The sequence below is a fragment of the Camelina sativa genome, chromosome 5, assembly GCF_030686135.1.
Source record: "Camelina sativa cultivar CO46 ecotype springtype chromosome 5, ASM3068613v1".
Lineage (NCBI taxonomy): Eukaryota > Viridiplantae > Streptophyta > Magnoliopsida > Brassicales > Brassicaceae > Camelina > Camelina sativa.
This window is the reverse complement of record NC_141884.1, coordinates 35,931,554-35,957,431: the sequence shown is the minus strand read 5'-3', so window position 1 is coordinate 35,957,431 and position 25,878 is coordinate 35,931,554. Positions and strand designations below refer to the sequence as shown.

Genomic DNA, 25,878 nt, shown 5'->3' with positions numbered 1-25,878 from the left:
TTATGATTTATTATTATTAGTTGTTATTTATTATTTATTAATTTATTATTAAAAAAATGGTTCGGGTCGTTTCAGTTTGGTATCAGAGCTCTTACAGTTCTAGGTTTAGGTTTACTAGGCTTTGTGTTGTAGATGTTTGGGATTTGTATGCTTTGATTGATTATGTGAGTTAGTCAATTGTGTGTGGCATGGAGTCCTAGAACATCCTCTTCGAGCCTACAATGTGATTACACGGTGAGTTTATATTTTGTTTTATGTTAAGATTGCTTGTTAGCCTCTGTTCTTGGAAGTGCTGTGGTTAAAGATGTTTGAGTTGTTGGTCGTTGACGGGGACATGGTCGTGGTCATGGTCGGGCGGGTCCCGAGGTCAGCAAGTGTGTGGTCCAGAGTTCCACGAAGAGGTACGTCAGAGGGTCGCAAGCGTATCAAGAGGGACCAGAGAGGGTTAGACGGTGAGAATGCCAGGGGTGCTGGGAACCCAGGTGTGGGGTTGCAGCAGGTGGAGCCTAGGGTCGAGATGATCGCTTGGCGGATCTGTTGGCGTGCTGTTGGAGCGGTTACCGAGAGGGGTACCAATGGAGGCTCCAGTTGTGCCACATGTGGCGGGGTGCAGCCGAGGGCTGGGGATGTTTAGGACTTTCCATCTTATGTTAGGAGGATGGAGCAGTTGTAGATGATCGGTGCAAGATTCTTCTCGAGAGGTATCGAGCCTAGAGAGGTGGATAGGTGGACATATGTAGTTGGAGCAGATATTTCTCTGTTTGGTGGGTAATCCAGTTGGATATTAGAAGTTGACTGGGCAGGTGTGTAACATCCGCGAACCAATTTTTGTAATTTTGGTGTGGATGTCGATCGACACCCTTGGGGGCATCGATCGACACCATGTGTTCCGGTTTGGTCGGGTTCGTTTTAATTGCCGATTGGTTCGGTTTGGTTCAATTAAAATCCCTAAATCGTGTGTAAAAGGGGAAAAACGACCCTAGGTCGTGTTATTTTGTCTGTACTCGCCGCTTTTGAGAGAAAAAGAAAGAGAGAAAAGAGAGAAAACGTTTCTGTGACTTTCTGGGTTTGTTCTTGGAGTTTTTGGAGAGATCTGAGGCTGTAGGAGGGTTAGCTGTTGCTGGAAACGAAGGGGGAGCTTCTGGAGGTGTTGTTTTCCACGTTTCTCAATCCAATCTTCCTGTTCTTGAGGTGAGTGCTTGACCATGGTTGATCTAAGCATGAGATCTCTCTTGTTTGTGTGTTTTCTTTGTTGTTTGTGTTGTTTTGTTGCTTGGGTTCGTTGCTTTTGTGATTTCCAGTGATTTCTGAGGTAATTGGGTGAGTTTGAGACGGATTCGAGATGATTGGGAAGGAGAGTTCGATGTTCGGTTTCGCGCAGATCGTGTCTGCAGAAGAGGCTCGATCGACACTAGGAAGCATCGGTCGACACCATTTGGAGTGGCATCGGTCGACACTGTTTAGCATCGGTCGACACCATTGTTTGTAGCATCGATCGACACCGTGAGGCATCGGTCGACACTGGTCTCAGTCGAGACTTGTTTTCCTGGTTTGATGTATTGTTGTGTGTTGTTTGTTTTGCTTAAACTTGAGGGTCTCATATGCTTGTGTGTATAACCCAGTAGATGGGAGGACGGCCTCACTAAGTATTTATGATAATACTTACGCATCTCAATTGTTGTTTGTGGTGTGCAGGTAAAGGAAAAGTGTGATCGTGGAATCAAAGGCAATGAGGAGGAGGGTGTTCTAGAGGCTTGATTGATTGTGGTCTAGCTGATGTTAGGTTGCTAGATTAAGTCATTGGAACATTGTAGGATGTTAGCTTTTGGTTATTCCTTTGTTTGGATTATGATGTTATTGGATTAGTTATGTTGGAATATTATTGGAATTGTTTATTTGGTTATCCGCGGTTATTGATTGTTGTTAGGATGTTAGTGGGTATGGGACCACTAGTAAATTAAGGTATAAAAAAAAAAACGGGAAGGGTTGTTTCAAGGTGTAACATTGCAATGTTATACTCGGACCACAGGAAGTACTTTTGGTTGCAAGATGTTTATAATCTTTAAGGATTGTTGCTCCTGAGGGGATGGTGGTTTCCCTGAATACCGATAGCTCGAGGCGCTGGGGGCTCCGAGAGTGGTAGAGGGGATGATGTTTCCCTGAGGGGATGAGTAGTTCTCCTGCTACCGAGATCTTGAGGATTGTGGTCCAAGAGTGAGACGGTAAACTCGAAGACGCTGGTCTGAGAGTGAGATCAGTATGGCCCGAAGGTTGCGACCTAAGGGTGGAGGAGTTTGGAGCAAGCAATGCCTAGGACGTGAGTATAAATATAACGACGGAATGTAGACCTCGAGATTTGATGGTGGTTTAATCTTGGATTTTAGTTGTGTGGTGATGTGCTTACTGGTGTTGCTGGAGGTCTAGCGGGTGTTGTGAGTGTGGTGACAAGTTTTGCTCAGACCGAGATGGCCGTATTGCAGGTTTACTGACAATGTTGTTGGAGAAGAGTTAATAAGATGATTAGTTCTTATGAAATCTTGATGTGGAATAGGTTAAGGGATTATGTGATTCTAAATATGGAAAGTGTCGTTGCAAAGAAAGAATAGAAAGTTCCAAAAAAGGAAAGTTTCCATAAAAAGAAAGTTCTATGAATAGTTAGGACTTGTCTATTTTTGGAAAGGGGGTGTGAAATGTCGGAGAGGCAAAATGTTTAGTGGATTACCTGAAGAGTGGTCACAGATGAGATGATCAGTTCTCAAGGATTTTTGATTGGTGATATTCAGGTGGCGGCGAGTTGATGTTGGCATACAACTTGATTATTAGTTTAGTAGAGTTGAGGAAGTAACTAGAGGATTTGTTGAGCAGGGGATTCTTTCGACCTATCACTTCACTGTGGGGAGAGCCGGTGTTGTTTGTTAAGAAAAAGGACGGATGTTTTAAGAAGAAGGACGAAAGTCTCCACTTGTGTATAGATTAATGGGGTTTGAACCGGGTCACTGTGAAGAACAAGTACCCTCTTCCGAGGATTGATGAGTTGTTGGATCAGCTAAGAGGTGCCACTTGGTTCTCCAAGATTGATCTGGCGTCGGGTTATCATTAGATTCCGATAGACGAGGCAGATGTGAGGAAGACTGCATTCAGAACAAGGTATTGGCATTATAAGTTTGTGATGATGCCTTTCGGGTTAACTAACACGCCAGCAGCGTTTATGAGATTGATGAACAGCGTGTTTCAGGAGTCTCTGGACGAGTCTATCATCATTTTCATCGATGACATCCTGGTATATTCTAAGAGTCCTGAGGAGCATGCAGTGCATCTGAGGGCAGTTCTGGAGAAGCTGCGGGAGCAGAAATTGTTTGCTAAGTTGAGTAAGGGCAGTTTTTGGCAGCGTGAGATGGGTTTTCTGGTTCATATTGTTTCTGCAGAGGGAGTTTCTGTAGATCCGGAGAAGATTTAGGCTATCAGAGATTGGCCTAGCCCGCATAATGTCACAGAGATCAGAAGATTCTTTGGGTTGGCAGGGTACTACATGAGATTTGTGCAGGGCTTTGCAAGCAAGGCACGTTTGATGACTAAGTTGACAGGGAAGGATGTTCCTTTTGTTTGGTCACAGGAGTGTGAGGAGGGCTTTGCAAGCCTAAATCAGATGTTTACTACTATGCCAATATTGTCTTTACCTGAGCAAGAAGAACTCTATGTGGTTTATACAGATGTATCCAGAGTTGGTTTGGGGTGTGTGTTGATGCAGCATGGGAAGGTGATTACCTACGCTTTGCCTTCCCATGCTGAATTTCTGTTTATATTATATAATAGTTGAATTAAAACACTAATAATATTATATATTTATATGTATTGTGAGTATATATTTTCAAATTATTTTGTTTATTAAGTTTCTTAGCTAAAAAAAGTTTTCATTGTGTTTCCAAAACGGAAACGGAGTTTCTGTCGTATTTCCAAACAAAGATTTGTAGGAATTGTGTTTTTGTGACTTGTTTCCGTGTTTCCACGAATTTTTGTTTCCGAAACGTTTCGGAAACGGGAAACGCGCTTTAAAAAGAGTTTCCATGCAACATAGATGAACATTTCCTAAGACCATTTAAAACACCGAGTTTGCTTGACTATCTTTTTAAAACACCATTTTTTGTTGGCCAAGCCAAAAAAACATATTTCGAAAGTTTTTATTTTTGGTAAATTTTGTTGGTGACTCGTCTGGTAGCTCTAGTGGCTCGAATCATAAGCTTCAATGAATTGTATTGTCAAGCTAAGTAGACTCACTGGTAAACCCTTTCCATGTTCCTGGGAAAAAGATCATCACATCAAGAACTTAGATAAGAACCTTATGGCTCCTTGAGGTAATTCACCCGCTAAAGCCTCTAACAGCATCTTCCTCTATACACATCGAAACTCATATTCTCTGACAAAACCATGTCAACAAGGTTATAGAAAGTTCTGTCTGATTTTCTTTTGTTTTGTTTAAATGAAAGTCCAGAGAATAAGAACCATACTCAGATTCTGGTAATAACATCTCTTTTGGAGGGTTTTCAGCAGAGATTGGTCCGACCATTAATCTACATAAAGATCAAAGATAAGTTCCTTTACCTCATAATTGCTATGAAATGTGTGTTAGTGTTAATTTTTGGTTTCCCCTTGAAGGCGATCATGGAGATTTCGAAGATGCTGAGAAATACCGAGAGCTTCAAGAGCCTTCCAAGCATTGAAATAAGTTGAGAGTGCAAATCATGTGGCTCTTAGTTTCTCAGAAGATTCAAGCATCGTGCTTCTGATCCCAAGCCTGTATGTGTGACATAGATTCACCACTTTGGTTAAACTTAACTCTGTTTATAACTCAAAACACAGCTACCTTCACACACACGCATACACCTACCTATGGAGCCACGGCCGGTATTATGGTTTATGTGGCCTAAAGGCTAAAGCAATTAAGTATAATTATTAAAAATTGTGAAACTTTTACATAGTTCTTAAATTTGTTTTTTTTTTTTTTTTGTTTTAGTAACTTAGGTTGTATATATGATTAATAAAATAATAAAGAAAAAGGTAAAAGAACACTAAGTAGAACAAAAGTATGTAAGAGATGGAGAAGATTTTGAAAATAATAGGGGAAAAAGAAAAATTAAAAAAAAAATTTGGAAGCATGTGGAATCGAACCTCAGAACTGCATGTAGTGGTAATTTGGTATTATAAATGCCACTAGAGTACTAGACTAATTACATATTCAACAATGTGATCTCAATTTTTTACTTAATATTGAGCCTGTTCGTTTCGTTGCTGCAAGTACCTGCAGATGGGGCAGCCGCATATATCGTTGTTCGTTTGGTTGCCGCAGGTACTTGCGGTAAGACGCTGCAGCAACGCTGATTCTAATTTTGAACGTCGATTAGTTGCAGCGATCAAAAAGGTTGCGTTTGCTGCAGTCACTGCCGCTGCCGCAGCCGCCTGCGTCAACGAAATGAACACAACCATTGTATGGGCTAAAGCAGAGGCTTTACCTGTTTTATGGTAGGGCTAGGACTGTATGGAGCCCAACTGTTGTGGCAAGGCCGGAGATTCCAGCTCCGACAATTACTATACCTAGAGTGTCTTCTTCTTCCATTGCTTTGTCAATAATAATCTTTGAAAGCTATGCTTTTCGTCTTCTGTTATATACTTTTAGTTAAAATGGAAGATGATGGCTTAATCACTTACAAAACTGAATGACAGCTTTTTGTTGGTGGTCACTTACAAAACTGATAAACAACATTTTTTCTCGGGTATTTTAATTATGTTGATGATCATTTTACAAAGTTGATGGCTCAATCACTTACATTATTATTATTACTAGAAGTAGACTCGCGCGATGCGCGAGATAACTTTATAATAATTTTAACATATTTTAGATTTATTAAAATATTTAAAATTTTATATTTTTTGTTTCGATAAATTATATATCTTATGTTTGTTATTTGTTTTGTTTTTAAATATATATTTTCAGTCACTTAAAATGAATGACTATAGATTAGTTAAACATTAAAATGAAATTTTTGTTAATATGAAAGGTTACTTTAAAATATTTAGTCTGTATCCCATAATATATAGAGCTCTTCATGTTTTGATGTACAAGAAAGACGTACAAACATTTTTTACATTAAGAAAAAAAAACATTGACTAAGTATAAATAAAATGCAGCTAATTATGGACATTATGTGTTCGTTTGTCCAATGTTAACATAATCTACAAAACATCAATATTTTCTAAAACCAGACACCTCGAAAAGGGCGAGAAAGTAGCTTGGATTTCTCGAATAACCTCTTCTTGAGCCGAAACTCATGCTTTTTCTTCATTCTCTGTATAATTAATTTCATTAATTAGATAACTAAAGGTAACATAAATAATTTTGATATTTATATATTACCATCATGCTTCACACATGCTTAAAAGTTTTATTATTATAATTTGAATGTTTTAGCAATAAAATAGTTTAATCTTAATGAATTATACAAATGACTTCAAATGCATTTGTGTTTTAGAAGTAGAATTCTTTGTGTTTCTTGATTAATTGTATTTGGGAAAGGAAGTTCTCTGTTAGAATTGTTTTATCACGTACTTTATATCTATTGAACATACTAAATGCAAACTAAATTTTAGTTTAGAATTGAGTAAAAAAATGTTATTAATATATATTGATATATTATTATATCAAATAAAAACTGCTTTTTGTGTTATACTTTTTTATTATATAGATATGTTGTATTATACTCAAAATGACTAACGAAAAAGAGTAAAAACATACCATCGTATTATCGAGTTACTTTTTTAGTGTTAACTGCATAGTCTAAGAGAACATAAAATAATTGTTTACCATATAATCTTTTTTTTTTCTTCTGTGTTTTTATTTCTAAACTCATGTGATGGATGAAAAAAGAGATAACTCAAATCTTCATGCTTTTCCAAAACATTGTGTCTCTCTCTCTTTCCCTCCGCCTCTCTCTCTATAATGCAATGGGAATTAGCTTAGGGTGATCTTTGGATCTTTTGACTTGATAAACATGTGGTAGAGGTGAGTCTTGTTAAATGCGTATTGATGAAATTTGCACACATGGTCAAATCCCATTGCCTTGCTCTGCTTGCAGGTAAGCACTATCATCACATCATCAACAATCGATCATGGCTAGGAAAAATAATGAAACATATGAGAAGAGAAAATAAGTGCATACATAGTATAACCCAAACAATAATATTATGAAAAGAAATTAATTAGATGTTAATTATATTTTAAGAAAATTATTAAGACTAAATTGTGTAAGAAAATAAAAACTGAATTTGGAAGAATCACATGGCTTTGGAAACCCATATCATGAGATATATATCACCTAGACGTTCAAATCATCGTCGAACCTAAACCCTAAATCATCGCAAAACCTTTCTCATCAGAAGTTATAATCTATAAATAAAATAAAGGACCATGAAAATGGTTATCGAAAAGAAAGTTTATAAATACATACAAACATAGTTGTAACAACATTTCGAATGGATCAAATGAAAAAAGTTTACAATATTGATATACAAAATAAGCATTCGAAACAACATTTACAAGTGAGAATGTGTTATTTGCCTAAGACTTTCTTCTAACTCTTTTTAATGAATAGCCACATTTCACATGTTCACATATATATATATATGCTCCAAAATTTCGACTCAACTTATTTATTTCAAAACCTACAAATATCACATAAAGGAAAAGATTAAATTCCTTTAAAATTTAGAAACTTATGTGAGAGGTAGAATATGATGTTTGATGAAGACTTTGTCTAGCTATTTATAGACAAATTTGTAATAGTATGAGAGGGTTTTCAGTTTCTTTTTGGTCAAACATCATGGGAGTTATGGTTACATTTCAAAAAATAAATATACCATAGGTTTTGTCTGTTTTTTTATTTTTTTTGGAAAACACAAATTGTATTGGAATTAAGACATTGAAGTCTATTCATATGATGAAAGATTTGTTTTTAATTTTTTTTCAAATATCATTGGAGTTACATTTTAAAGAATTAATATGCAATAAATTGTGTTAATGATTATTATTAAAGAAAAAGAAACTATCATATTGTTTTATATCTTGAAATTATTTAAAATAAATTAACTTATGTGAGAGGTAGAATATGATGTTTGATGAAGACTTTGTCTAGCTATTTATAGACAAATTTGTAATAGTATGAGAGGTTTTTCAGTTTCTTTTTGGTCAAACATCATGGGAGTTATGGTTACATTTCAAAAAATAAATATACCATAGGTTTTGTCTGTTTTTTTATTTTTTTTGGAAAACACAAACTGTATTGGAATTAAGACATTAAAGTCTATTCATATGATGAAAGATCTGTTTTTTTTTTTTTCAAACATCATGGAAGTTACATTTTAAAGAATTAATATGCAATAAATTGTGTTAATGATTACTATTAAAGAAAAAGAAAATATAATATTGTTTTATATCTTGAAATTATTTAGAATAAATTGATTTGATGTTTTGGCACAAAACTGTAGGATAAATATTATAATTTATTTGTCAACAAATAATTATTATAATATTTTTACATCTTGAAATTAGTAAAGAATTTAATAACCATCACATTATATTTTGTCAAAAATTATAATATTAATATTTAATTCTTTCTAATTTACAAAATTATAATGTTATGGTAATTATATAAAATATTGATAAATGATAAGAAATTATAATGTTATGGTAGTTATAAAAAAATTGATAAATGATATCTATATATAATTACTAAAAAGACATTGCATAAGTATCAATATTTTTGTCAGTACAGAAATATCATTTAAATTTAGTAGATATGAAAAATAATGTATGTAATTTTAAGAAAAATGAATTAAAAGAATTTAATAATTGAGAAGTAGACACAGGTGTCGAAAATATACGCTGCCAAATGTCGTCGTGTTATGCAAAGTTAGGAGAAAACCTTCTCATATTATATAAGACTAGATGAGTACTCGCGCACTGCGCGGGTTATCTTTTGACGATACAAACAATTACATTTTTGCTGTCAATATCATTTCATGTATTGAGTATCAAAAACGAAAGCACAAACCATGGTGATCAATATCATATCATATATGTGACTGAAAATTTAGATTAGCCACCACAAATGATTGATTTTTTATTTTCTCTGGCACTATAGCAGTAAGAAAAAAAACTGTAGTAAATTTGACCAATTCCCAAGTCTCATAATATATTCTACCTCTTAAGAATCAAACACAAAATGACCAGTTTCTTCTTATTCTATAGTAAGATTACAATTAACACACACATACCGGTCCTAAATACATAAACAAAAATTTAGAAACAACACCACTCAAAGACAAAATTCTTAAGGTTCACCATAGTGAGAATGAACTTGCAATCATGTGTATAGTTGAGCAGATAGAGTCATAGAAAAAAGGTTTGCAAAGAAGGAAAACAACACCGTTTGCAGATAGAGTCATTTTGATTTTTCTTGTTTGTTATCGAATGAGAATGTATATAATCACTTGCAAACTATGATTAGAAGAACTAATTAAATATATTTCTCTGTATATTCACGATTCTTGCCATATAAGAATTTGTTTTTTTGAACCTGCTACACCATACCAAAACAAGAAATATAGGAATAATTAAAGAAAACAGTAAGCAAAACATAGCATGCAATTCCCATAATGAAGAAACTAACTTGTAATCTATTTTAAGCAAAAGAAATAAACCATTACTAATGCATTAATATAGTATAGGTAAGCTACAAAAAATAACCAGTTACAATCAATATAAATTCGTTCATTCGTGGATATAGACTCTTCAGAAGCCTAAAAAGCCGTAAGCTATACCATCAGCTATTTGGAACAATAAGCATCTAATCAGTGTCAATTAGAGAATTTCTAATCTTAACATTAGTATAAGACAATTTTCTTTCTTTAGGAAGTTCAGTCCTTTGTTATTTTCAGCATTCTAATTTATATTCTAAAGCCAAGTCTCGTTGATGATTTTTTCAAAAGAGTACTCTCTGAATATGCTTGATCTTCAAATTCTCATTTCTCTATAGTTGACTTTCATCTTCCACATCTTCGTTCACTACAAAAAAAAAACAGAATGATGTTAGAGATATTATAAATGAATAGTTACTACAAAAATCAAAGCAATGCGAAAAGGGTCAAAGTAGTAGTTACTACGAAAATCAAGCAAGGGAAGACGAAGAGAATCAGTCAACTAACATAAAAAATGATGGACATGTGGCACTTTCTCCATTGCTGATGTCGCAGAAGGATGGAGAGAATTGGTCAACTTTAATAATATAGATTATTATTATTATTATTATTATTATTATTATTATTATTATTATTATTATTATTATTATTATTATTATTATTATTATTATTATTATTATTATTATTATTATTATTATTATTATTATTATTATTATTATTACTCTAGCACAGATCTTAGTTATTTAAAGTGCTAAAAAAAGAAAGTCTTATTTGTTCAACAAAACATTACATTGGATACATCAAAAAAATGTCAAAGTTAATCTCAAATTTACGTGACTCGTTTGTTATTTCCAGTTAATTATTTGGTAATAGAATTTTTGGTGTTTTAATAATCTGAATCTTTTCATTGTCTTTTTTTTTTTCGCAATTGTGTTTTATTCATGATAAGCCAATGTAACAGGCCAAATATTTTACGTAGACAGCAAAAGTAAACATGGCAAAAAACAAACTAAAGCCCAATAAAGAAACCTTAGACTGAAGAAAAGTATTGTAAACATTACAAAGGACACGTGACATTGGAGGAACATATTGGATGACACGTGGGAAGTCGAAGAGATGGGAGTCACCGATCACCGGTAGATTGCTATGTCGCCGGAAAACATCAATTTAGGCCACTATCGCCGGAGAGTTGCTCTTTTCTTGCAACAAATCTCAAACATCGTCGAGAGAAGTAAAGACGAAATCCCAATATAAGCTTTGATGAGAATATGACTCCATTAATGCAGATCTGAAAACTTCTTCAACTTCATACAACAGCTTTTCAATCTTCTAAGGAAATTTTTGCACTTCACCGGAAGTTTGCTTGAAACCTATTCGAATCTATGAAACCCAGACGATGTCCATCAATCGAAGTCAAAACTTCAGTCAATTGCCAGTGTCTTTATTTTTGTTAGATCCGAAACCAAAAGCCAGCCATCGACGGTGATAAAGCCATCGATGCTAGAAGAAAAGCCAGCCACCCTTGATAAGGAATTCAACGGTGCTGGTCAAAAGCCAGCTAACACCACCGAGGAAGCTGGTCGTTGCCGGAGAGAAAACACCATAAAAACCTTTCGCTTTCTGAAAGATCTAGAAAGAGAAGAGAGATAAAGGTTTTTATCGATCAAAAACAAAACCAGCCAACGGTACTATGGAAGTCGCCGATGCCGGAGACAAAGCCGACCACCGACGCTAAGGAAGCCACCGATGCCGGAAACAAAGCCGACCACCGACGCTAAAGAAGCCGCCGATGCCGGAGTCAAAGCCGGCCAACAATGTTATGGAAACCACCGATGCCAGAGAAAGAGCCATCCAACACTGCTATGAAAGCCAGTCGATGCCGGAAGCCACCGTCGGAATCAATGAAGCTTTCTCTCTCTTTGAAAGATTTTAGGGAGAGAAAAGAGAGAGAAGCGTCTAAGCTGAAAATATCTATTGAGGTTTTCATTGCCATATATCAAAATTAACTCTAAAAATTGTCATAAATAAAAGAAAGACGAATTAATTAGTATATCAAAACCAATTTCTCCAGAACAACCTCGTGCTTTCCTCTATGGATCGGCACGTCATACATCATTCCGACTTCACCAAGTCAAAAACTCTTTCGTCTTCTCTTCTTCTTCACATTTCTGTACTTCATCGAACACGATCACAGACGACGAAGAAGAAGAAGAAACCATGGCGGAAGAAGAGCAAAGCGTGAAGAAGCAAGTGATGGTGGCGATTGATGAAAGCGACTGCAGTAAACGCGCTCTCAAATGGACGCTAGAGTATCTCAAGGAAAGTATCGCCGATTCCGATATCATCCTCTTCACCGCTCAACCTCCACTTGATCTCAGCTTTGTTTATGCTTCCTCTTATGGAGCAGCTCGTAAGTATCTTCATCTTCATCTTCTTTATTAGCAATAGATCCCATCGATTTGATTTGTTAAACAGCTTGTTTATGGTTTGGATTTTGAAATCGAGTTTTGGATTTTCTGTGTTGTAGCGATAGAGCTTATAGACTCAATGAAAGAGAATCATAAGAACACTGGATTGAATCGGCTTGATCAAGGGGTCAAAATTTGTGCTGAGATTGGGGTTTGTCTCTACCACAACCATTCTTGTTGTTGATTTACAATCTTGTTTGTAGTTATATCATGGTTTGGTTGATTGTGTATCAGGTTACTCCAAGAAAGGTGATGGAGTTTGGAAATCCTAAAGAAGCGATATGTGAAGCTGCTGAGAAGCTTGGTGTTGATTTGCTTGTTGTTGGAAGCAATGGTAAAGGAGCAATACAAAGGTGTGTAGACAATACTTTGATGTTTTCACTTGTTAACCTGAACATTAAGATCGCTGTAGAGTTGAGTTTTGGATGATTATAATGTGGCTTGTATTCTCTTGTATGTGGACAGGACTTTCCTTGGAAGTGTTAGCAATTACTGTGTTAACCATGCCAAGTGTCCAGTTCTTGTGGTGAGAAATAAGGATTGAAGACCTCTTCTCTTCACAGAGATTGAGAAGACTTGCCTGCTGTATGTGTTGTAAACGTATTGTGATAAATAATGCTCTGCTTGTTTAAGAAACTTTGTGAGTACACATAATTTATTTTGTTTGATAAATAAAGAGCTTTGATGTGCTCGAGAGTTTGCAATCTGCATTATTATTTTCAACATGCAGTATTAATCTGATATGAAGAGAGACTTAGAGACATCAAATGTTATAAACTGGGTTCAACCGAAAATCCTGTTTAGGGTAGCTGCCAGTCTCACCCCTCCTTGTGCTAAGCGCTGATACACTATTGGTAGACGTGAATAAAAGTATTCATCTGCAAAGGATACATTATGTTCTTGTTAGCTTCTTTATTTTGTGAATCATCATCGTTTTCAGGTTACTTATGTACCTTCTAGTGTGTCTCCTTCAGTTACCCCCTTATATGCCCAGTCACAGGCTGCTTGAATTCCTTCGGATGCGTATCTGTATATGAAGTTTACAGGGGAAAGCATGTGGAAGTTAAAATCTGGTTTGTTTTGCCTTGAAGAACAATCACTTCTATTCAAAGGTACTGTAATCTTGTATCTGACTTACATATCTGGGCATGCTGTCTTCTTTGTGCAACTCTCCCATCTCTTGACTTGATCTGCCCATTCTGTCTGCATTTTATTAAAATATGTCAGCAAGTTAGAAACACCTTGTAGCAAACAGGTAGAGAACAGTCCTTTTGATTCAAAAGTACCGTGATATTCTTTTTGATTGCATCCACCATTCCTTCTAGTTCAGAGTTATAGAGATCAGCTTCAGCTGTTTCTATTATGCTGGAATCCCATATCTGTATGAATCTAAATTATAGAGGCTTGTATTTTCTGATGCTCAAATTAATATACGTTTGGCAGGTCTTACATGGTGGAGGTTAGCTTTTCTCCTGTACCAATGCACTTCGATGGTGTTCCCTCCTTTGTCTGAAGCATAACCAACATGTAGAGGCTGCACTTCAAAACTATTCTAGTTAGACATATTAAGCGAAGAGACCGGTCATCTTGATCGAGTTTATAATTATACCTGATGGATATCACCCATGAAATGGGACACGAAGAGCAGGGCCTCGGTTAAGTTGTCTGATGACAAGAAATTTAGAAAAGGAACATGAGAGGGAGATAAAAGATGTGGGAATTGGTGAATAGCAAGAAGGTGGCAATGTTATGGTACTACATTGTGACTTAGATGATGCTGCAGTGTTGTAGGAAAGAAGCTGTGTGGTGTAGTTGTAAATGGCTCCTGCTACGCATCTTCCTTTCTCTCCATATTCATCCTTGCAGTCCCCTTTAGACCGAGAAAGACTAAATCCATTAGAAACTGAGGCTTTGGAACCTTCTCACCTATGTTTTTGATAGTTTTATGAAAAGGGTCTAGTGAAAAAACTCACTATTGTATTGGTAGGAACATACATCAGGAGTGTTGATGTAGTGAAGAGGAGAAGACCAGTGGTACCTAAACTTAACACGATCAGCCCATAGACACAAGCTCGACAAATCTCCTTCCGCAGATTCAGGTAACAGCTCTTTCACCGCCTTCGCTGCAGTTTCATCCAATCTAGTCTGTTCTTCTCAACTTATTAGTTTTTACATTATTTTGAATCAAAACTAAAAGAGGGAAGAAGACTAAAAATCAAAACCTGCGCGATCTTACAGATGATTTCATGACCTTCTTTCCCCCAGCCATGGATGTTAGGTGCTGCATAAAGAAGCCAAACAGTGATGATCATCATCACTACATGTAACCCTATTTGGTTTGCCATTTTAGAGTTCTTTGAAAAAATGTGTTGTTATTTTTCTATGAGATTAGTGAGTATTCATTTGGCTCTTGTATATATGCTGATGAAGAATAGAGACGTATAAGGAAGTAAATCCAGAGATCAATGTGTTGTGTGTGTGAAATGAAAGCTTCTTTTATTTTATTTTCTTATTTTTGGCCAAGTGTGTGAAAGCTATTAAATGTCAAAAGAAAGAGATGTGGGTATATTATGATTTGGTAGATACGGTATCATTTTTCCCCTTCCTGTTTAGGAAACGAATCGTGTGTGAAATCAAATGGATTCACTTGAAAACAGATGTTACTTCTTTTGGATTTGGTTTTGTGATATGTGTAACGGTAGATACATTGGTAGTCCAAATGCCTTTACTTCCCTCTCTCTCTATCTATTTGACGTTTCTAGTTAGAACTAATTGGCATATACAGTACACCACATCTAGGGGTAGTAGGCCGGGAAAAGGGCCATTTCATACCCGTACACACCTCATTTGGGACATTCCACACTCGGGATGATTCGAACCCTCAATCTCAAACATTACCAGCATTGGACTTAACCAATTGATCCCACAACAACATTCAGTAAAATCATACAATTATATTCTTATAAACCTAAGGTAGCATCTAAATCGAAGAAAAATGTGGGAAAACCACACTCCCGTGGGTCGAACCCGCGTCCTCAGATTTTAATTGCAAGGACGTAACCAATTGATCCAACAAGATCACTCGGTTACATCACACAATGTTATCCTTATAAAGCGAAACGAAATCTAAGTCCCAATTAAAAAACTAAAATCAATTTTAGTGTAACCAAATAATTTGATTTTATTTTCTCAAAAGTTTTTAATATAAACAGATGTATTAAATTAGACGTAATCTAAAAAATTTAGATTAAAAATATGAATTAATTAATCTAAATTTTTTTAGATTAATTATTTTTTTAGATTAATTTTTAATGAATTAAAGAAAAAAATAGGATATATTTTTTAATGTAAACGTCCTCATATGTTCTCAATAGGATATATTTTTACATCTAAATTTTAATTAATTAAAAATTAATTAATTAAATGTAATTTAAATTAATTAAAAAGTAATTCATTTTTAATCTAAAAAAATTAATTCATTTTTTCTTTAATTCATTAAAAATTAATCTAAAATAAATAATTAATCTAAAAAAATTTAGATTAATTAATTTAGATTAATTAATTCATATTTTTAATATAATTTTTTTAGATTACATCTACTTTAATACATCTGTTCATATTAAAAACTTTTGAGAAAATAAAATCAAATTATTTGGTTACACTAAAATTGATTTTGGTTTTTTAATTGGGACTTAGATTTCTTTTCGCTTTATAAGGATAACATTGTGTGATATAACCGAGTGATCTTGTTGGATCAATTGGTTACGTCCTTGCTATTAAAATCTGAGGATGCGGGTTCCACCCACGGGAGTATTGATATCCCACATTTTTCTTCCATTTAGATGCTACCTTAAGTTTATAAGAATATAATTGTATGATTTTACTGAGTGTTGTTGTGGGATCAATTTGTTAAGTCCAATGCTAGTAATGTTCGAGATTGAGGGTTCGAATCTCCCCGAGTGTGGAATGTCCACCAATTTTTTTGCGAAGAAAACGTATCAAAACGGCGTCGTTTTGCATACACGTAGATTCTGAGTCAGCATCTCTAACGGTTGACTTAAATCCGTTAACGTGGACTTTGTAATTGGCTCGATTTTGTGAGTACAGGTATGAAATTAGAAATGTATTAGGGTACATGTCTAAATTGGCACTCTTTGTTTGTAAAGGCAGCAATTCGCACTTTTGAGGTGTGTACATGTATGAAATGGCCCTTTTCCCGTAGTAGGCCTGGGACTTTGATCTGAACCAAACCGAACCGAAATTTGAGCAAATCGGTTCAGGTTCTTTTAATTGAGCAAACAGATCGGAATAAATATGATTTAGGATTGGTTAACCGAGATTCTCGGTTCGGTTCACCCAAACCGAACGGTTAACCGAATTTTGTTTTAAAGAAAAAAAAACTAATTTTTAATATTCTCCTTCTTAAATCTAGCAAACTTTTTCGTTTCCTACCCTCCATAATACACAATTCCAGCGATGACTTGAGAGCGTAAGTGAGCAACTTCTTCTTCTTTGATACTTCAGCCGTTTTGATACTTTTTATTTCTTATTTTCTGCAAGAAACATCATTATCATCCTCGTTTGATCTCGGTTATGACAAAAGTAAAGGGTGAAGATGAGTTGCCGGCTTCGATTGGTAATTTTGTTTTTGAGTCGTCGCTGGAATAATAGAAGATAAAGGTAGAAGACCACCTAAATTCAATTGGGAAAAATGTCATTAAAATCATGAACTTTCAAATTTTGGCCATTTAAAACATGAACTTTGTTGTAGGCCATTTAAAACATCAACTTTCATTAACTAGCTTTTTAAAACATGAAGTTTCGTTGACTAGGCTAAAAAAGACATGAGGTTAAATCCGATAATTGACCTATAAACAGACGTTACTATGCCGTTAATCATTCCGTTACTAACAAAACGACGTCGTTTTAATGGAAGTTTTAATTCGAAAAGTGTCATTTAAACCATGAACTTTTAAATACAGGCTATTTAAACCATGAACTTGTAAATATATGTCATTTAAACCATGAACTTGTAAATGTATGTCATTTAAACCATGAACTTTCAAATTTATGTTATGTAAACCATAATACATAAAAATGGTGATCAATCTTTCAAACTCTAGTGCAGTATCCTAAAACAAGATGATCAATCCTTCAGACTCTAGTGTAGTGTCCTAATAAATGAAAAAGACAAAAAGACACAAAATACATGACAAAGATCGAAAAAGAATGATGAACTGATGTTCTTCTCTCTCTTTCTCAGAATCGCATCATGAGGCAGAGTCGAAGAAAGAAGAGATAAACTAAACTAGGGTTAAACGGGTTAGCCGATTAAGCTTATATACTTCTACAATTTCTAATAAATCAATCGATTCGATTACCGAGTCAAACCAAAATCCGGTTATTCAAATCAATTGCACCGAACGATTAAGCTTTCTCTCTTCGATTTGCTCCGATAACCAAAATTTTTAGGTTGTCTGGTTTTTACCGAATGTCCAGGGCGAGTTCATGGTTTAAATGACATAAATTAAAAGTTCATGTTTTAAATGACATACATTTACAAGTTCATGATTTAAATGGCCTATATTTAAAAGTTCATGGTTTAAATGACATTATTTCAAACTAAAACTTCAATTAAAACGATGTCGTTTTGTCAGTAACGGAGTGATTAACGGCATAGTAACATCTGTTAGTAGGTCAACTATCGGATTTAACATCATGTCTATTTTGGCCTGGTCAACGAAACTTCATGTTTAAAAAAACTAATCAACGAAAGTTGATGTTTTAAATGGCCTACAACAAAGTTTATGTTTTAAATGGCTAAATTTTGAAATTTCATGATTTTAATGACATTTTTCCCAAATTCATTTATGGTTTCACTGAGTCAATTTTGTTTTGGGCCATTTCTCTTTTTTTTCTTCTTAGTATTTTAGCATTGGGCCCATTGGATTTGGACCAATAAAAATATAAAATAGATAATTTCGGTTACTTGGTTTTTAGAGCTAAGAACCGAATTATTTGCGAACCGAACCGATCCTAATTTCGGTTAAGTCCGGTAAGCATTTCAGAAACACAAATTAACCGAACCAATTAATCTGAAAAAACCGAAGTCGCAGCCCTATCTAGGGGTGTCAATCGGGCAGACCCAGCCCGGCCCGGCTCAATTGAGTCCGACCCCAAATATTTTCGAGTCTATATTTCAAAGTCCAAGTCCAAGTCCTAACAGGGTTACATGGCTTTTTAGATTTTTTTGGGCTTATCTTAAAGATCAAAAATTCAAATTTATAAGCCTTAAAATGTAAATTTAAAAGTGCACTATCAAACAAATCAAACAAAATTTGAATAACTCTCTATATTTACTACAACCAACTTAATTTAAAAGAAAAAGTTTAAAACTAAATAAAATTTTAATACTTTAACCAAATAAAACAATATCTAATTCATATAAAATATCATAGATAAAAATTTTAAAAGTATTAAGTAAGGTTATTAAGTAAATATGAAAATTAGAATTAGAGTTTTAAACTTTATTTATAATAAATCATTAATCAAATATTGCAATCAAACAAAAATGTTAATAAAAATGTACAAATATATTTGTTAAAGGGCTTTTCGGGCTAGCCCGAACCCGGTCGGGCTAAGCCCGAAAAATCTTATAATCCGAACGACTGAGCCCAAAAAACCTAATTTTTCTGGATATATATATTTAAGTCCGAGCCCAATGTTTCAGGGCCGGACCAGCCCGCAAGCTTAGGAAAGTTGACATGCCTAACCACATCATTGAAACTGTACCCTTATATTTTTAAGAGAATACAAACGAGGGTGCCAAAATTGTAAATAAGTTTGGAGGTTTATTATTGATTTATTGCAGGCAAAACCATGTGTTACATAATTATTGATTTTAATAACTTTTTTATTAAAACAATATTTTATTGGTTATATTAATTTAGAAATACTAGATAAAAAACTTATGCTATTTTTAGTAACTATTATTGGATTTTTAAAATCCACATTTGATTTCATGGATTTAATTGTAAAAAATGCAAAGCCACAAATTTCCAGAAAAAAAAAATACTTGATAAAAACTTATGTTATTTTTTTAGTAACTATTATTGGATTTTTAAAATCCACATTTGATTTCATGGATTTAATTGTAAAAAATGCAAAGCCATAAATTTCTAGAAAACAGAAAAATACTAGATAAAAACTTATGCTATTTTTTAGTAACTATTATTGGATTTTTAAAATCCACATTTGATTTCATGGATTTAATCGTAAAAAATGCAAACCCACAAATTTTTATGTAATTGCAAAATTGACATGTCTAATTCTAAAATCATTGATGATTTTCAAGTATCATGTGAATTTATAAATTAATATATATACATAAACCAATAAAATACTCCTAATAGTTAAAATTGCATTTTATTGAAACACATATTTTTATGAATTTTTCTTTTTAACATCTATCATATTATTTCTTCATGATTATTGCTATTTTTACATGATATCATGCTTTACCAAAACTTAGGAATCTAGTCATGTAAAATCCATATATATCATTATTCGTCGTAAATGTTGGAATTTGGATAGAGTAAGCTGCAAGATACAATCTATTCTAATATAAACTCACAAGAACACTTAAAGCGGAATTTGTGTGTTCATGTGTAAAACCTTTAAGATACAACTCAATGCGAGTGTTCTTAAGGTAAAAAAGGAGTTATATATGCCAATATAAGCTGTGTATACTCAAGAATAAGTATTGGAGGCAACAAAACTCTCACACCAAAGATAACCCAACAACACTTTAGAATATTTTAGAGAATGGTGTAGGCAATGTTTGGTCTCTCCATGAGATTATAGAGACTAGAATCTACCCATTTGAATGTATAAGAAACGATTTTAGTAAGAGGAAAACCCCCCAATTGGAGAGCTTAATTTTATTAAGCATATGAGTTACATATTTATACATAAATGAATGAGAACCATATGTGGTCTCTTTAACCTAGCTCCAACGGTCATATATATATACAAATATACACATTAGCATGTATAGATAGTGACATGAAGAGAGAGGAGAGCTGGTCCCAAATGTTGATGGTGAAAGCTCCAAAATGGCCTTTTAAGCCAACATGTGATTCTCCCACTTGTTCCTTCTTTCTCTAACAGAAACATGTGATTTTTGAATGTATGTGGACGTCCAATATAGATAGATATAGATCTTTAACTGATCTTTAGGTCACATGTGACCATTCTTATCCACTTGCTTTACTTTGACATATATATTCAACATCTTTCCCTCTCATTTCTTCGTAGGCTTTGATGGGCCTTCTAGATCCTTCCTTTTTTTTCTCATCATCTTGGGCCTTAATTGGACACCAATTCGACCCCTTATGATACTTGAAGCCTAGATAGAGCCTTGATATCATTCTTCTCCTTTGTTACTTCTTCCATTAAGTATAATACTCACCCTCAAGCTTAAGTGTAGAGATATTGGAGGATAAGCTTGGCGATTCACGAGCCTAGTTGAGTGTTACAGTTCCTTAAACATTCTCCTTAGGTTCTTCTTAAAATAGCTTGAAGCTCAGCCTTGTCTTCTTGACATCCGCCTTAGGTTCTTGTTCTCTTCTTCCTCTCTAATACTCTCCCTCAAGTTTGGGCGGTGGGAACCAAAGACCAAGCTTGCAACACACAAAGAACTACCTCATTAAAAACCTTAGCAAAGAAACCACTTGGGATAAAACTTTGCCAAGGGAAAAAGAGTATAGCCTTCATGGTTGAATGATGTAGCTATGGCCATGGTTTGAATGTGGCTTCTTGCTTTGAATTCTTCCCATTGCTTCTCTTCTAGCTTTCAAATGGCTTTTTTTTCTTTAACACCTTTAGCAAAAGATGTAAAGAGATTCTTAAGTATTTATGCCATAAGAATAACATTAAGCTTAGATTGAGTCATAAGAGAATAAACTGGAAAATGAGTTAGCATTTACTAAGTCTAAATTCATTTTGATATATGAGTCATATAATATGACTAAAACTCATATTTTAAACATGCAAATTCAATTTTAAATTATGCTAAATCTGGTTTAATATTCAGTTTATAAACTCAGAATTCAACAAGTTAAACTTCAGATTTTAATCATGAATTTAATTCCTAAATTCAATTCTTAAAAAGATAAATTAAACATTAATAATCTGTTTTAACAAAAGGCAATTATCTAAAACCATAACCTAATATTTGTTCTCTAAATTCAGATTCTAAGCATGACAAATTCACTATATGCATGACTAATCTGATTCAAATGTGGTTAATGAATTAAATATATTGAAAAAGTTTAAGGGTTTAGAGATAGCCTTTGATCTTCTTTAGTTGTTGAGACAATCTTTGCACCACCACTTGAGTTTCTGCCCCATGGATCTCCTCTTTATGGTTAATGACTTTTTGATCCCAATCTACACTCCTTTGAAGCTTGATTGCTTCAAACTGCTTCTAAAGCTCCATGAGGGTTGTTGACACCTTTCTCCCCCTCAAGATTGGCTTGAATAATGAATGAGAAACAATCTTGAAGGTTTGTGCACACCTTTCTTGTCACTTTTTTACTTTACATATACACCAAACGTTTTGGAACTCCTTTGTAGTATCTTTAGAGCTTCTTCTCAGCTCCATATACTTCATAAAAATTGGTTCCCTCCTCTAAGTGTTTCCATTCCTTTTAGTCCTTCATGACTTGATTTCTCTTCTTATGGATCTCTTGTTTTATTTTGTGTTTCTCATTAGAGTGTTCACACATGTCTCATCTCCTTTAAACCTTCATCATGAGATTTAAAGAAAAAAAATTAAAGTACATGTTGTGGGGTTTTAAAGAAAAACCTTGAGAAACCAAATGAAGAATTAAGATAACTAAGATAATGAAAAATACTATATTTATTTTAAGAAAAAATATTTAAAACAAATTTAAAATATTTTTAGATAATATAGAATTAATATATTCAAACTTGAAATTCAAAATTTAAAACTTGAATTAAGATGAATTTAAATTAATTAAAAGATAAAATTTAGAGGGTAGCATTTTAAAGTAGAGATGTGGTTTGAATCATGTTTGGGACCATTCTCTTGACTTGGTCATGGCTTGAGTCTTGAGTCTTGGAATTTGGGCAGAGTGAGCTGCAAGATACATGTGTAATTTTTGTGTTCATGTGTTAAAGCGGAATTTTTGTGTTCATGTGTAAAGCCTTTAATATAAACTCAAAAAAATACTTATAAAGCGAAATTTTTGTGTTCATGTGTAAAGCCTTTAAGATACAACTTAATGAGAGTGTTCTTAAGGTAAAGAAGGAGTTATACACGCCAATATAAGCTGTCAATACTCAAGAATAAGTATGAGAGACAACATAACTGAGAGACAACATAACTCTCACACCAAAGATAACCCAATAACCCTTTAGAATAGTTTAGAGAATGGTGTAGAGAATCAAATGAAAGAGAGGTAGAGACCAAGCATTGCCAAAGTTTGGTCTCTCCATGAGATTATAGAGACTAGAATCTACCCATTTAAATGTATAAGAAACGATTTTAGTAAGGGGAAACCCCCCAATTGGAGAGCTTAATTTTATTAAGCATATGAATGAGAATCATATATGGTTTCTTTAACATAGCTCCAACGGTCATATATACATACAAATATACACATTAACATGTATAGATAGTGACATGAAGAGAGAGGGGAGCTGGTCCCAAGTGTTGATGGTGACAGCCTGCAGACCCGGCCCGTAGTTGAAGCTCAACAAGCAAGGGCTTCAGGCAGCAGATTTTATATTCAACATCTTTTCTTCTCATTTCTTCAATGAATGGGGTGGTAGATTCTGGCGCCACTAGGATAATAGGATAATAACAAGAGAATTTTATGAGAAATGCCATTTTCAAAATTAAAGTTGTGAAAAATGCCACTTTCATTGTTTCCTTCTTAGAAATGCCATTTTTTTGTTTGTGCCATATAAGAAAAATACAATCTTACCCTTAAATTACAGGAAATGAATTTTTCTTTAAAAACTGATAAAATTGTGCAATCAAGTTTTTGTCCACCATATTTATGTCCTTCGGTCTGATGAGTGACCAGATCCGCTTTGTTGACAAACACTTGTCCACCCCAATTATGTCTACCGCTCTTTTAGTAGACCAGATCTGCTTGGTTTGATAACACTTGTCCACCCCAACTATGTCTTCCGTTTTTTTAGTAGACTAGATCTGCTTGGTTTGATAACACTTGTCCATCAATAACATAAAACCATTTTTTCCACTATTCATGTATGCAGATGCATATACAGACCTTATTGTGTCTCCGGTGGACCAAATTCAATGCTTGGACAGGTTTTTGTCCACCATAGTTTTGTCCATCGGTTTCTTTAGTGAACCAAATCTGCTTGGTTGACAACACTTGTCCTTAGATAACTTAAAACTGGTCCACCCTTGCAGTGCCCATGTCCACGCTAATCGTACAATCGACAAGTGGATAGACAAATGTCGGTAGACCAGATCTGAATCATGTCTTCTAAATCTAGTCCATCAAGTAATATCTAGCTTTACTTCTAATGATGGCTTCTTGGATTCCAACACTTGTGTCCACCAGCTGAACCGCAGATCTGAGTAACAGAGAAAAGAAACTAATCAGATCTGAAAATTGATATCTTCAAATAGATAAAATTGATAGACTTAATAGACACAAAAATTAGGTAATGTCTCTTACCTTGTGTAGTCCAATTCTGTGAAAAACAATGTTGTAGAAACAATAAATGGAGAGATTCGAATGTGAAAAGATGATGGATTGCAAAGAAATTTAAGGTTTTGTGAAAAGATGAGAGGTTGGAGAAAGAAAGAGAAAGAGATGAAAAAACGTGATAATAGATTTTAGAAAGAAAAATATGGTAATTAAAAACAATAAATTTAGCAGGGTAAATTTGTCTTTCTAATTTGCTCTTGTGGCAGGCGGGAGAAGAAATAAACGAAAATGGCATCTTCCAAAAGAGTTGTCACTGTACATGGCATAAATAATAAATTTCTCTAATAACAATAAGTGAGAACCACTAGGAGTATGCGCTAGCGCCCTTGACAGGCACTCCAGGACCCGCCAACGCTCATGAAACATGCAAAAAGTATGCCGTTAGAGTGAGTGCCTGAGCCTGGACTCAAGGTCTCTCCTTCCTGCGGGCTTTGATGGGCCTTCTAGATTCATTGGATACTAATTCGGCCCTTTATGATACTTGAAACTTATATGGAGCCTTGATATCATTCTTCTCCTTTGTTACTTCTTCAGTCAAGTCTAACAATACATTTCATAAAAAGTAATACATCTGTCTTTTAAAACTAATTTCCTAATTTACCCATAATTTAAAGGTACTTTTTATTGAATTTAGGTCATCACATATGCTCTACCAAAATTTACGATAAATAATAATGTAGAATTATTCATTCCAAATATTGTCGACCCCATATCTATAATAAGTTTTGATAAATATTATAGTGTATTTGTTGTGCAGTTAGCTGCTATTATCTTAATCTAACAAGGAAATCATTACTTATTTGCCGTATAGTTAGCTACTTTTTTCCCAATCTAACAATGAAATTATGATAAAAAGTACTTAACATAATAATCATGTATAAATTGTACCCTCGAATGGATTACAAACCATCCAGTAAGTTACCTTGATCCCATACCTTGAAATTAAGAAACTATTATGGGATCAACGTAACTTAGAAAACATTATTATCTCTATACAACTCATCGGTTATTTAAAGCATGATAGCCTAATCTTAATTTCAAGTAAATCTGTTCTCTTCACGAGTTACTAGTTACTTCTATCAGTTTCAGTTTTTCAAGATATATATGATAATCTAGTTTGATATTAGGATATAGTATTTAAAATATTTAGTAAATAAGAAACAATTTCTATATTTTTGGAAGTAAATTATATATTCTTAATTTTCATAAACAATGTAAGGTATTTAACTAGATTATGTATAGAAATAACACTCTAAGACAGTTTAATTCTTCAAAATATACATAAACTTGGATTTCAAAACTCAAAAGACGGTTCCAAGACCTTACGGTTCTTGATATATTAGAAATGGAGATGTTCAAACATTTTGTAGAAAATAATCATTTTTAACATCATATTTTATTAATTTGAATAATAAATTACAGTACCAATTAATACTTAAAAACATTACAAATAAAAACTTAATATTCCAATTTTCATGCATTCTAAAATGTCAAATGTTTTAATTTGAAATCATATTAAACCAGTCAACTGCTTTGAATTGATGCCAAATCATTGGTTCCAAGATGTAAGTTGGAGACCGATGAAAACATTTTTTTGATTTTACTAACATTGTAAACATTTCGAAAAATAAATTGTATCCCATTTTCTTTAACGTCATCATATTGCATTCAATTATGTAATGTACTAGATTTTAACCCGCGATATACCGTGTGCATATAGTTTTATTATTATTTATATTTTATATTCTATTTGTTTGTTAAATATTGGATGTTTTATAAATAGAGAAATAACCTAATTTTCCGGCCGTTTGTGCGACTAAATGTTATATTATTTTTTTAACCTGTAATATACTATATGACATTTGTTTTATATTTAGCTTGTTTTGTTT

At 33.8% G+C, this 25,878-nt stretch overlaps 2 protein-coding genes across 2 annotated transcripts; one reads left to right on the top strand and one right to left on the bottom strand.

The window, feature by feature from the left end:
- Positions 1 to 10,799: 10,799 nt before the first annotated feature.
- On the top strand, positions 10,800 to 12,919 carry LOC104789700 (universal stress protein A-like protein). The gene is made up of 5 exons (XM_087451136.1): positions 10,800 to 11,726; positions 11,819 to 12,157; positions 12,275 to 12,366; positions 12,450 to 12,568; positions 12,681 to 12,919. Exons 2-5 carry the CDS (start codon positions 11,965 to 11,967, stop codon positions 12,757 to 12,759), a joined length of 483 nt encoding a protein of 160 aa, XP_087307262.1. The 5' UTR covers positions 10,800 to 11,726; positions 11,819 to 11,964; the 3' UTR covers positions 12,760 to 12,919.
- On the bottom strand, positions 12,822 to 15,295 carry LOC104787865 (endonuclease 2). Its single transcript, XM_010513515.3, has 9 exons — positions 14,438 to 15,295; positions 14,189 to 14,360; positions 13,975 to 14,085; positions 13,825 to 13,880; positions 13,666 to 13,749; positions 13,502 to 13,594; positions 13,354 to 13,418; positions 13,169 to 13,242; positions 12,822 to 13,093 (listed from the first exon to the last, which is right to left on the bottom strand). Exons 1-9 carry the CDS (start codon positions 14,558 to 14,560, stop codon positions 12,999 to 13,001), a joined length of 873 nt encoding a protein of 290 aa, XP_010511817.1. The 5' UTR covers positions 14,561 to 15,295; the 3' UTR covers positions 12,822 to 12,998.
- Between the last annotated feature and the right edge of the window lie 10,583 nt (positions 15,296 to 25,878).

What these genes read in the sequence shown, in the direction of transcription:
- LOC104789700 (XM_087451136.1), top strand. Translation starts at nt 11,965, where the DNA reads ATGGCGGAAGAAGAGCAAAGCGTGAAGAAGCAAGTGATGGTGGCGATT. An exon ending in AAATTTGTGCTGAGATTGGG is followed by an intron (nt 12,367 to 12,449) that starts GTTTGTCTCTAC and finishes ATTGTGTATCAG; the next exon opens with GTTACTCCAAGAAAGGTGAT. An exon ending in GGTAAAGGAGCAATACAAAG is followed by an intron (nt 12,569 to 12,680) that starts GTGTGTAGACAA and finishes GTATGTGGACAG; the next exon opens with GACTTTCCTTGGAAGTGTTA.
- LOC104787865 (XM_010513515.3), bottom strand. Translation starts at nt 14,560, where the DNA reads ATGGCAAACCAAATAGGGTTACATGTAGTGATGATGATCATCACTGTT. An exon ending in TCATCTGTAAGATCGCGCAG is followed by an intron (nt 14,361 to 14,437) that starts GTTTTGATTTTT and finishes TGAGAAGAACAG; the next exon opens with ACTAGATTGGATGAAACTGC. An exon ending in ATGTTCCTACCAATACAATA is followed by an intron (nt 14,086 to 14,188) that starts GTGAGTTTTTTC and finishes CTCGGTCTAAAG; the next exon opens with GGGACTGCAAGGATGAATAT.